This window comes from Moschus berezovskii, chromosome 22 (genome assembly GCF_049115385.1).
Source record: "Moschus berezovskii isolate FMDL1 chromosome 22, NW_MosBer_1.0, whole genome shotgun sequence".
Lineage (NCBI taxonomy): Eukaryota > Metazoa > Chordata > Mammalia > Artiodactyla > Moschidae > Moschus > Moschus berezovskii.
In genome coordinates, this window is record NC_142481.1 from 26,774,622 (window position 1) to 26,787,703 (window position 13,082).

At 41.9% G+C, this 13,082-nt stretch overlaps 2 protein-coding genes across 5 annotated transcripts in view; one reads left to right on the top strand and one right to left on the bottom strand.

Moving 5' to 3' along the window:
- NIP7 (nucleolar pre-rRNA processing protein NIP7) overlaps positions 1-13,061 on the bottom strand; it is a 31,150-nt gene extending 18,089 nt beyond the window's left edge. For 2 of the 3 annotated variants that reach the window (XM_088830005.1, XM_088830006.1), the window contains exons 1-4: positions 12,865-13,061; positions 12,666-12,752; positions 12,434-12,572; positions 11,596-11,736 (exon numbers count right to left, since the gene is read on the bottom strand). In XM_088830005.1, coding sequence (XP_088686131.1) covers positions 11,596-11,736; positions 12,434-12,572; positions 12,666-12,752; positions 12,865-12,920 — 423 coding nt within the window. In that variant the 5' untranslated portion in view covers positions 12,921-13,061. Of the gene's footprint in view, positions 1-4,007; positions 11,391-11,595; positions 11,737-12,433; positions 12,573-12,665; positions 12,753-12,864 lie in introns of those variants that run through there. The other variant, XM_055412433.2, reaches the window with a different exon arrangement.
- TMED6 (transmembrane p24 trafficking protein 6) lies at positions 53-7,159 on the top strand. Of its 2 annotated transcripts, none has more exons than XM_088830003.1 (5): positions 53-1,050; positions 1,838-2,111; positions 3,583-3,709; positions 4,930-5,078; positions 6,926-7,159. In XM_088830003.1, exons 1-5 carry the CDS (start codon positions 926-928, stop codon positions 7,157-7,159), a joined length of 909 nt encoding a protein of 302 aa, XP_088686129.1. In that variant the 5' UTR covers positions 53-925. The 2 variants fall into 2 exon arrangements, with proteins under 2 accessions (XP_088686129.1, XP_055268406.1); XM_055412431.2 differs by lacking the exon at positions 53-1,050 and adding an exon at positions 1,104-1,563 and having other exon boundaries at positions 1,881-2,111.
- Positions 13,062-13,082: the final 21 nt, after the last annotated feature.

A 13,082-nucleotide genomic window follows, 5' to 3' on the forward strand; every position in this document is an offset into this window, starting at 1 on the left:
AATGTCAAACTGTATTGAATGTTCTAATCCTTAGAAGCTGTGCCATACAGACATGTGGAAGTTCTTCTTAATCTGTCTCATTTCTTTATATACCATACCTCTGAGGACAAAAGAATTCCCTTTTGTCCGTTTTTTTTTTGACAAAACAAATGTTAAAGTTTAAAAATTCATCTTGTAGTTAAAATTTGGCAACTTTGTATAGCTTTATTACCTATTAACTACATGCTTGGGGGTTTGGTACTGCTGTTTTTCTAACAGTTAACCCCAAATTAAACTAGTGAGAAGGTAAGAACTTGATCTCCACTTGATGTGGTGGTAGCTAGTCGTGGTCTCCCTCTAAACCAAGCTTTAAGATCCAGCAGCTTCTTTATTTTCAACTCTCACATTGTTAGATGGCGCACTCTAAAGAGTGACACTGGGATATACTTAAGGAAGCAAAATATTCCAGTAAGTGTTTCTCCAATTTGAGAAATACATAGATCCACTAGCCACCCCCCTTTTTAAAATATACTTCAATGTTATTTTTTACTATAATGTTATGGAATGTGTACGGAAAAAACTCTACCTATAGTTTCTATGGAACTAGACAACTTACCATGAACTGATGACTGCTGTGGTGAGTCTGTCACTGCTTACCACATATTGGTGAACAGTGTTAGGACTGGGGCAGTGGTGGGACTCCAGTGGAGGTGCCAGTGTCACTGTGTGTCACTGGGAAATGATCCCAGTGTCTCCTACCTTCACCTTAGTGACACTGCAGCCACTGTGCCTCCAGATTGCTGTGATGTCATCTGGCCTTTGCTGGAACTGAACACAACTATGAAGTATGTTCTTCATAACAGCACATACTTGGTGACAGTTCAAAGGATTACCACTCAGAGTCATCGTGATGCATTCTGAAGCAATACTTGGTTAGAAGGTACTCATGCTTAAGATGATGGCTGAGATAAAAACATGGAGACTCTGTCAGAACTCAGACACTGACAGACACACTGTCCTGAGGGGTAAGAGTGTGAGGCCCACTCAGGGCCCCAGCTGTGCTTATAGATGGTGAGTTCGTCACTGGACTCTGGTACTTCCCTTGCAGGCTGATGTGCGAATAAGAGGCAGGTGAATCTCTCCGCCATGAAGACAGTGGGTATTCAGTAAGTCTTTTTCCCCCTGTGGGTGCTAAAGAAGCCACAGACAGAAGAAGACATATGAACAACATAACAGTTTTTCAGTGGGTTTTGGACAGCTTTAGGTGACTGTTATTCAGGTGGATGGTAGCAGAATGAGGAGGGTTATCTGTGGAGGAGTTTGAGCACTGTCTCTTGCTCACTCTTCATCGATTTAAGTGTTTCTCCACACTTCCATGCTGTGCTTTGCTCTCCTGTGCTGTAGCACTGTGCAGAGAGAAGTCCAATGAAACAGGTTTTGCCCCTTGTATCTTACAGGAGCAACAAGTATCATCTAGCAATTTGATATGAATGAAAAATAATCTCCCAGCGACTGTGTACTGAGAAATAAGTCCATACATTCATATAGTTGGAAATAAACCTGCTTAATGTTTACTCCCAACAGGTAAAAACTGAAAAATGACGGCCCAAAGGAAGGGTGGAAATTGCTCTTCTGAAGTTATAGATTCTATGTAGAAACCCGTTAAATAGGTTTGGTAAGCCACTGAGTTTTTTAAGTTAAAGCAAAAATTCTTCCTGTGAGCCAAACGTGGTGTATCATGCCAGTTCTATTCTGGAATATCTTATTCATGGCCCTGAGACTGGCCTGTGTTACTTGTGGAGTTAATCATTACCCCAGCAGTTGTCTAAAGAGCTTGATACCATGCTTGGTTCGACAGCACATATACTAAACTGCTTGATTCCACTGGGTTGCACACACAGGAGTCTCCAGAGAGCAGCATGTTCCCTTTGCTCTTTGGGGCTGGACTGGTGGTTCTGAACCTAGTGAGCTCTGCTAGGAGCCAGAAGACAGAACCCTTTGGTGGCACTGGGGACCAGCCCCTCTTCCGTGGAGCAGATCGACACGACTTTGCCGTTGTGATCCCTCCAGGAGGCACAGAATGCTTCTGGCAATTTGCCCACCAGACTGGCTACTTCTATTTCAGTTATGAGGTGGGTACATGGTCATACTGGGGATTTGTTTTTCTTGTTTGTTCATTTCCTTTTACAAAGGGGGTCAGGTTTTAAATAAACACAAGGTTCTAGTTGTCTTTACTATGCTGTGACTCCCCACCTGTTAATGAAATGGGTCTACAGTTAAATGGAAACTCTTGATAGATGAATAATCACTAAAACATATGGCTTGGCTTCTCAAATTGGGGGCTGTGGCAGTGTGCTTGAAGTCATGGGACAAACTGGGTGTCTCTTCTTGGAGAGGTAATCATCCTATTTACTTGAATTTGGAGATGAGAGGGGAAAGAGTCTATTTTTTAAATATTAAAATAATATGGATATGGTACCAAGCTGAATGAAAAAAATCACCTGGACTTTGGAGACAGACCCAGAGATTTCAAAGACGCTTCAGTTTATGAAGTTGAGGGAACAATATTACTCCCCTGCCTTTAGGGGTAATTCCAGCAAAGTGAAGAATCACCGACTCAAGGTTTCTCTATGTAGTCAGTCCTGTTGCTTAAATACTTTAAGCCAAGTACTTTAATCCATGCTGTGCCCAAGGATGGTCTGCTCAACAGTAACTTAGAGGCTGTTCATTTCCTTTGTTCTTAATCCTAGAAACCTATTAACTTTCTAAATTTTGCTTACATATTAAAAAACTGTATTAATCTTATTCCAATGTAACTTAAAATTCATTTTATACTAACTTATCAGAGGTTTTCCTTATCTCTGAATTAATAATAGAATACTAGCTACCACGGAGAAGGCAATGGCAAGCCACTCCAGTACTCTTGCCTAGAAAATCCCATGGATGGAGGAGCCTGGTAGGCTGCAGTCCGTGGGGTCGCTAAAGGTCGGACACGACTGAGCGACTTCACTTTCACACATTGGAGAAGGAAATGGCAACCCACTCCAGTGTTCTTGCCTGGAGAATCCCCGGGATGGGGGAGCCTGGTGGGCTTCCGTCTATGGGGTCACACAGAATCGGACACGACTGAAGTGACTTAGCAGCAGCAGCTACCACACAGCTCACAGCCTGGGCTTATCAAGACCCAGCTTGGAGACAAGTACCTACTGAATGCCTTACTTGCTGTCAAGTATCAAATAAGCCCAAGTCTGGTATACCACTGGGAAGGTCAAAACCAAATGAGTTCAGCCAAGAAATCCATGGCCAGACTCAAGGTCTGAGATGTTTTCTCACCAGGGGTGCTATTGGCATTTTGGACAATTCTTTGCCTTGCTTACTGTTTCTAACATGGCAGGATGTTCAGCATCGCTGCCTCCTCGCCCTCCCCTACTCGCATGCAACATCACTGCGATACCGCGACCCAAATTCAAGGTGGGGGTTGGACAGTACCATCCCTGACCGAGAACCACTGGGCTGACGGTCACTGGATGTCAATCTTCCCATTCAGTTAGCTTCCTGATGATGTAGCAAGGTCTCTTCTCCCTCTTTAATATGTCTCGGCAGGTTCAGCGGACACTAGGAATGTCACATGACCGGCATGTTGCTGCCACTGCACATACCCCACAAGGTTTCCTTATAGAGACCTCTAAGAATGTTCGGGGCCAGATTAACTTCTCTACCCATGAGACAGGTCTGTTTTCATTTTCACAGCTATTGTAATAATTGTGTATTTCTTTGAAATTGGGAAAATAATGAAATATTGAAATTAATAAGTACTGAGATGCAAAAGCCCTCACTTTTCCACATATGGATGGTGAAACAGTAGGGAAAAAAAATTATCCTTGAACACCAGAAACCAGATTTCCTGTAGACTGCCAATGGCCAAGGACATTAATCAGATGTCCTTGATTAGGCTCCAAAAGTTCCATTTTATTTCATCATCTCCAGCGAACCAGATTATGGGAAAGTGATCAAAACAGGCAGACCCATTTATGATACAGAATTACAATTAATAAATTTATTATAGGATAGTACTCCAGTCATCAGAACAACTTGAGCCAGTTACCAAAAAAGCAGATTCAGAATATAAGGAAATGCACGGCCATGACAAATATCCATTCTACAACTATGCACTTCTCCAGTCACCACCAGAAAATTTCCACAGCCAGATCAAGCCTGTCCTCACTCCAGACAGCACTAGTGAGTTTGAACTGTTCTCTGTACCAGCCAGGTGCACAAAAAAAGATAGTATTTCTCAACAGGTACATAAGACAATCCTTCAGTTCATAGCACAGGATATCAGCATTATTACTTAACATCTTTGGCCCCAATATGCCAGTAGTGCCTTCCAGTCACTTAAGACAATTCACTGCTACATCTTTTGAACCCGGCTCCTCCCCACTGCTCCCCCACCACCACATGCAGGAGGTGACCCCAGTTGAGAATAAGCATCAGTACATACCCCAAACCAGCAGCCCCCATACAGACCACCGTGCAGGAAGTCACTCCTGGATAGCTTCTTTCATTCACACAGCATCCATCTTTTTCCTACTTTCAAGATCAAGATGATATCCCAGCTCTAATGGTGTACAAGCAGGCAAACAATATGTTCTTAATATGCTTGTGGTTAGAAATTGCTTAGAAGATGTGAGAATTACAGGTTGAAAAGATGAAAACGTTTTCTATACAATATAGAGCTCAAGTTACTAAAATTTGGCAAAACAACATTATAGTATTTAGTAAAATACGTTTCAAGTAAGATCAGGATCTTCCACATCAAAAACTGAATCTCTGCAGTTTTGTCTATAGTAGCACATTTAATTTTGGAGAACAGTTATCTCCAGGGAAATTTAGAGGGTGGGAGGGTAGGAGATCAAGAACTTGGTAATCAAGATCTTGGAATTTGCACAGGTTTTTACCAGCTTTGTCTAGCAAACCAGCAAAATCGCTTTGGTTCCGTGCAAGTATACCTCAATTTTGGAGTCTTCTATGAGGGGCCTGAGATGGAACACAAAGAGAATGAAAGAAAACAACTGAATGATACTCTGGATGCAATTGAGGTAATTGTTCTGTGGGAGAGAAAGATCCATGGAAACGAAGTTTAAATCTGGAGGAAAGATTAGAATTAGTGGGAATAATATCATACTAGTGAAAGCTCATTTGGGTAGAAACCAAACAGGCAAAAAGATCTGAAGCCTTTAATTAATTTTGACTTGGAGCTCTTGAAATTCCTCACTTGTTTTCTACCAGGCATCAGCAAATAATGGCTCACAGCCTTTTAATTTAGATATAACACACCACTTTTAGTGTAGTTTAGTGGTTTACAAGGTCCTACAACCACTACCAGCATCTAATTCCAGAAGTTTCATCACTCCAAAAATAAACTGAATGCCTGTTATTCATTCTCTGTTCCCCAGGCCTCCCTAGGCCTGGGTAATCCCTCACTAACCTACTTTCTGTTTCTATAGATTTGCCTGTTCTGTACATTTCACATGAGTGGACTCATACAATGTGGCCTTTTGTGAGCATGTTTTCAAGGTTCAGCCACATTGTAGCATGTGTTAGTACTTCATTCCTTTTTCTGGATGAATAATATTCTATGGTACATATGCATCTATTTTTACTTATCAGCTGGTAGACATCTGGGTTATTTATTTCCACTTCTTGGCTATCATAAATAATGGTGCTGTGAGCACCTGCATATAGATTTTTTTGTGAACATACCTCTATTTCTGTACACATAAAAGTGGTATACTCTGCTAGTATGAGAACTTTCTAACTTCAATGAGGAACTGCTCTTTTCCGCTGTGGGTAACACATTTGACATCCCGCCAGCAGTGTTTGTTGAGAGCTGTTAATTTCTCTGTTATAGCAATCCTAGCGGGTGTAAATGGTATCTTGTGGTTTTTGAGTTGTGTCTCCAATGACTAATGACACTGAACATTTTTCCATGTGTTTTTTGGCCTTTTGTATATCTACTTCAGAGAAATGTCTATTCAAATCCTTTACCCATCTTAAAATCTAGGTTTTTTTAATGGTGGAGTTCTGAGAGTCCTTTATATATTCTAGATAACAGTCCTTTATCAGATATATCGTTTGCAAATATTGAGTTGGCCAAAAAAACTTGTTCAGGATTTTCTACCCTATCTTCCAGAAAAACTTTTCAGCCAATACAGAATTTTATCCCACTGTTTGGGATCTCTCTCCACTTTCCTGACAGTCTCCCTGATGCACAAAAGCCCAGTTTTTTTAAGTGAAGTTTTACTGGAACAAAACAATGCTCATTTGACAATTACACTTGGTCCCCCTCTGTATCTGCAGCTGGAGAATCTGAAGATATGGAGGGCTGACAATGGGACCAGAGCATCCTCTGCAGGTCCTAGGACCAATTTCCCAGCAGATACTGGGGGACAGCTAACTGGACACATGTCCGTGGCTGCTTTTGTGCCACAGTGGTAGAGTTTAGTAACCGCAACAGAGACTGTATGGCTTGCAAAGCCTAGAATATTTACTGTCTGGCCCTTCAGTAAAAAATTTGCAGGCTCTTATCTTTTACCATATACAAAGAACAAAAGACACTGCACAGAACGGCAACAATGTGCTGAGTATATGTCTACATCTAGACATACTCTGGAAGAGCTTTCTGGTTTCGGCACTGAAGTTTTTCATTGTAAAAAATTTTTTTAAAAAAACTGAAGTCCAGGTAATTTTTTCATATACAACAAAACTAGCCATTTACCAACAACTCCAATAGCCCATTTTTTTTTTTTGTTATGCACCCTCGATAGCCAACTTTTACATATCATAAAATCATGTGAATATAGAAGGTTAGTGCTGGTGGGTACCCAGGTGAGACTAGATGAGAGGTAGAGAGGAACCTTCCTGTATTTCATTTTCTGTCCCGCAGGAGAGCACACGAAAGGTGCATTACAATATCTTTCACATGTGGCGATACTACAACTTCGCTCGCATGAGAAAAACAGCTGACTTTTTCCTTCTACAATCAAACTATAATTATGTGAATTGGTGGTCAACAGCCCAGAGCCTCGTCATTATTCTTTCTGGGATCCTGCAGCTGTATTTCTTGAAGCGTCTCTTCAATATCCCATTGACTACAGAAACACAGAAGCCAAGATGCTAAGCTCAAATGACTACAGTGCCCTAGCTCTTTTCTTCTGGGGCACAAGCTTTGTCAAACCTTTGTAAAGTTGTTGAGAAAAATTCAATTTTGGAAAATTGTACTCTATGGCTCTCATCTACACAGGCAAAACAATAAAATAGCAAAATACCGCCCATCATACTGCAACCTCTTAATCTTCACTAGGATTTCCCAGGCAAGAATACTGGCATGGGTTGCCATGTCCTTCTCCAGGGAATCTTCCCAACCTGGGGATCGAACCCACGTCTTCTGCATTGGCAGGCAGTCAGATTTTTTATCACTGAGCCACGAGGGAGGAAACAAATCTGTCAAGCAACTTTAGAAATAATTTGGGCATGCCATCTCATGGATATTTCTGTCTGCATCAGTCAGTGTTTAAGTGTACACGTTAGCACTATATTTTGGCCGTGGTTTTCTCATCATCTTATGTTATCTTGGCTGTAAGATTACATACGCACACGAATCTGCTTCTCAGTACTCACTCTAGTCCAGATTGCTTGATGGATAGTTACTGATCTCAGTGCTGTGTAAAATAAAATAGACTTAGGTAAATATACCTACACATATATATCGACTTCAAAGAAGAAGCAATTGGTAGTTAGATGAGAGAATATAGAAAAGGAAATGGATGAGTAACTGGGTGGAATTTGAGAATGAGTGGTCAGTTTGGTATGTGGGTGACATTTTCCTGTGTAGTCAAGTCCTAATTATCCACCTCAGATAAGGCAGCTCTCCACCTGAAGGGTGTCTACTGACCTCACTCCCTGCAGCTGAGAGGCTCGTCCTTCTGTGAAGGGGATCTGGCTGTGCATCCCCACAAGAGTTTTACATGGTACAGAATTCTGGTTGAAAAGTTTTGTCTCAACATTTAAAATATAGCGTTTTCTGGCTTTTGGTATTGTTAAGGACTCTGCTGTCATTCTAACCGTTGGTCTCTTTTAGATCTGTCCCCTTTTCTGAGACTGTTTTTCATGACTCCTGTCTTTGGAGTTCTGCAGTTTCATTGAAGTGTGTATTTCTTTGTACTTCTCCTGCTAGTGGTATACAGTACCTCCTTGGTCTGTGAATTCACATGTTTAGCAGTTGTGGAAAACTTGTAGTCATTCTCTCTTGAAATATTGAGATTCTCTCAATTCCCTCCCTCCTGGGAATCTAATTATTAGGTTGGCCACAAAGTTCATTCAGGTGCAGAAAAGCCATACCATCTTTCGGCCAACCCAGTATACTTCTATTCGACCTTCTCATTCTGCCCTCCATTTCTCTTGACATAACTTTCACATTTTTCTTGTCTCTCTTATGGTATTCTGGAGAGTTTTATTTTCACCTACTACCAGTTCATGAAATTTCTCTTCAAACAGCAGCCTGAATTGCTGTTTCGTATTAAATATTTCAGGAATTCTATCGAATGACTTTCCATTTCAAAAATTATGTTTCTAGATTTTTTAATCTATTACTTCAAGTAATTTCATGTAGACTGGTAACCTGTGACTACATTTCCTATGTCTATAAACATTACATACTTACCTATTCTTCATTCAGTATTTGACAATTTCAGTATCTGCAGTTCTAAGTTTGATGCTGTGACTCAGTCATAGTGGCTTGTTTTCTCATGTGTTTGGTGGCTTTATATTTTGAGCTCTTTGGTGAATCAGTCATGGGAATCCTGGAGAAAGTATTGTTCTAGCTGATTGATAGGAGGCACAGCTAACCTGCAAACACGTCAGCCTATGGGCCTGGTGATTTAGGCTAGCGAGGGAGTTCCTGGCTCCCTGTCTCAACTTACCAACTGGCCCAAGGCTCACCTTTCCCAAATAAATAGCAACCACACTTGTGTGACCTTTCCCATCTCATCCACCTAACAGCCCCTTCTTGATGAGCCCTAGCTCCTTATTGGGCTGGTCCCAATTCATAATAATTTTTGAAGTGGGGGACTCTTTGGAGATCTCCCCTCAATCATGCAAGATCTGTGATATCTCAAATAGTGAGTTCTTTCCAGATTTAACTGGTTTGGACTTTGCTGACGCTCCTACTCAGACGTATTGTCGGAAGTCATACTGTCGGAAGAAACCTGAGCATATTTATTTTCCTAATGTTCTACTTTAAGACAAACTGCTTAGCTCTTTAACAGCCTGAACAATATGAATGAACTCAATGACCTTAACCAGTTACAGTGCGTGCAGTCACGTCAAACTCTTTGCCACCCCATGGACTGTAGCCTGTCAGGCACCTCTGTCCATGGCATTTTTCAGGAAAGAATCCAGGAGTGAGTTACCATTTCCTCCTCCAGGGAATCTTCCCGACCCAGGGACTGAACCCATATCTCTTACGTCTCCTGCACTGCAGGTGGATTCTTTACCACTAGTGCCACTTGGGAAGCCAAATTACCTTAACACATTTTATAAAATCACTGATAAAATATTTGTGATTCACTAGAGGGGTTTCTGGAGAAGGAAATGGCAACCCACTCCAGTACTCTTGCCTGGAAAATCCCATGGACGGAGAAGCCTGGTAGGCTGCAGTCCATGGGATCGCTAGGAGTCGGACACGACTGAGTGACTTCACTTTCACGCATTGGAGAAGGAAATGGCAACCCACTCCAGTGTTCCTGCCTGGAGAATCCCAGGGATGGGGGAGCCTGCTGGGCTGCCGTCTATGGGGTCGCACAGAGTCGGACACGACTGAAGTGACTTAGCAGCAATCTTCACTATATCTATTTACAAATTAACAGAGAACCTTGGAAGGGAGAAGAGTTGAAACAAATGGGACAAAAACATATAAACTGGGTTTTATATGTTGCATACTAAAACAGGAGTTGTAGAGTGCTTTGCTATAACTGAAAAATGCTTTCTTTTTAGGGATGTCATCTTCAGAATTTAAAATAAGCAGTATATGCACTAAAGAAACTACAATACAGGGAGTTAAGTTTTTTCTGATATGCTTTTTTGCTAAAAAATACTTTAGTAATTCTAAAAGTAATTTTGGAAGGCATGGGGGAGGATGGAAGAGCTGAATTATTATTGCAGGGTCTCTGATTAGTGCTTTTTGTCCAATCCAGTGAGGTAATTAAAGATTTATAAGAATATACATATAAAGGAATCACTCTGCTGTACACCTGAAACTAACACAATATTGTACATCAACTATACTTCAAGAAAAAAAAATTTAATTAAAAAAACCAAAAGATTTATAAGAGAAATCAAATTGATAAAAATAACATTCAGCTGGGGATCATATCATTCAAGAAAAAGAAAATCGCTTGTTAAAGGCAAGGTAAAAAAAAAAAAGCCAAGGTAATATAATCAAATTATATTCATAACATCCTATTCTTAGTAACAGAAATACTGGGTATAAGTGTTACAAAAACAAGTCTTAGCATGTATTCAACACCATCATTTGCCAAGCGCTGTTAGGTGCTTTACACTCATGATTCTGAATTCTAAAAACTATTCTTAGGAAGATGGGTAAGGTATTTTGAAAGAAGAAGGAAATGAAGCTTACTGAAGTTTAATGACTCATCTAAGGCCATATAGGTGGTAAATGTGAGAAACGGTGTTTGAATCAGAGTTTTTTCTTCCACACCACACAGCACCTATCATATAGAAAAGCCACAGAATAAACTGCCCTTACTATTCTATCTATAGTTCATTTGTAAAATCCCAAACATGACCTACTATTCTGATATGGCAATATCTATCTTTCATAATATTAATAAATAGTTAAGAAAATTCATTATGTTCTTATCACATGTTTGGAAAACAGTGTTATCACAGATAACAATAACAAGCTATTCTTGTCCTCAGTTCCAACAATTTAGAACCTGTTACTCAAAACAAGAAGCCCTCTGATTCAAATATAAAACACAGTAATCTATTCAGTAACAATCACAAAGATCTGAAACCCCATTTTTGAGTCATTTCTGCATAGTTAAGAATCCAGCCTGCATTTGTCCATGATAGAGAGAATATTAAGCTAAGAAGCCCCTGAAGAGATCACAGTGTTGACAAAAATTCAACATGACGGTGGCGCCCACAGAGACACAGGAAACAAAACTAGGCCCTTCCACACAGCCACAAGTCCTTGCGACGATTTTGCTTTAAGTCAATGTCTCTTCATGTCGCACATACTCCCCAATGTCTGCTTGATGAAATACCACAATCGCCATGGGGTCTACTTTCCTGCAGTCTTGTGTGGACTTTGCTGCCACCCCAAAACCCTGGGATTCAAAAGAAGAGACACTGATTCACTCAAGTCATTCAATAAATACGCATTGAGGTCTGGAAACAACAAAGACAAAAAAATACAGCTCTTTGAAGAATTCCAAAGGTACCAAGAATTTAGCCTTTCAAGAGCAGACTGAAAACACATTCTTCTTGAAAGAAAAGACACTTGATTTTTTAACAGCCACCATCTCTACTCACCAGAGGGACATCTGCCATGGAGTATACCAGGACTCCCTGGTACTGAGAAGTGTTTTCAGTGATTCGCCCAAGTCCAGATTTTAGCACATGGTTCCCATACAGGAAGGACTGCTCTGCTCCAGGTTTTATCCACACTTTATACTAGAAGAAAAAGAATTAAACCCAAAAGACATAAAAATGCTAACAGTTACACCCTTGTAGATTAGCTAGCTACTATGTCTGTGGTTAATTTCTTTTCTTATGAACTAAGCTTTTTTACTTTTACATATGTGCGTGCCTGCCTATGTTCAGTAGCTCAGTCGTGCCCGACTCTTTGTGACCTCAAATCCGAAGAACCCTTACCTACAATACTGTCAGTTGCAGGTACAAAACACAGTGGTTGTTATTTCTACACATCATTTATTTTGTAATATGAATTTTCAAGGAAAGAGGCCTGTTCCCCTTAAACCGCTCACTCCATGACGACAACTACCAAGAGATTCTTTCCTCAACTCTTCAATTTCTCCCACGGGCTAAAAGTTTAACAGCTCTTTTTCTGTACCCCACTGTGCTCCTCTTCATAGCCATCTATTTGCTTTTGAGTCTCGAGCTGCGTCTGCATAGGCTTTTCAATTTTTGCTGGAGATAAGGACGACTACGCAGCCCCACAGGGTTAGCTCCTACCCCCCAGCCCCAACGACGCCCAGGTAGCAGACGTACAGCTTCAGGTGCTGGCACTGACCCTAAGCACGGTCAGAGCCTCCGCTGCACAGTGGATGTGCCTAATTCTGCGTTCTGATGTGGCCCTCAGCCTAGACTGCCTCCATCCCTAGGGGCGAGCTGAAACCACCCCACAAACCTTGGCATAGGGTGCTAGGTAATCCAGAGCCGTGATGTGCAACCGAAACTTATGGGTCTTGGTGAATTTTCCGAAGCACGTCCCCAACGACACCAGCTTGTCACCGGAGATATTGGCGGCCAACTTCAAAATCTTCTCACTGAAGGGACAGGGAAGGAGGCGGTGAGGGAGGACGGCGGGACGCTGGCCCGCACCCGCTCCACGCTGCCTACCTGGCCCCGCGCCGCCTCACCTCACGTAGTACACCCGGTCGTTGTGCAACCTGAAGCAGTAGGTGCCGTCGGGCCTGTCGACCAGCAGCTGAAGATTCTCCCCGATGCTGAGAGCAAAATGAGGACTGGAGACGGCGCGCGGACTCGTCCACGCCCCGCGCCCCACCCACTCCCCTCCCCGCCAACCACACACTCCCTCTTCTACTCCAGCGCTCTTACTATTTTGCTATCTTCTCAAACATTACCCGGGTCTCCTCTTCAGTCAGCGGCCGCATTTTCCCGCTGGGTTGGAACGCCGGATCCTCGTGCCTCAGTTAGCGGAAACGGAAGCCCAGCCGCCGGCCGCTCCTTGGCAACCCTAAAGCCGGCCTCTCTAGCTGCTTTCTAATCGTTCCCCACGCTAGCGCCCCGTAATCTGGAGGACTCTCGGGAAAAGA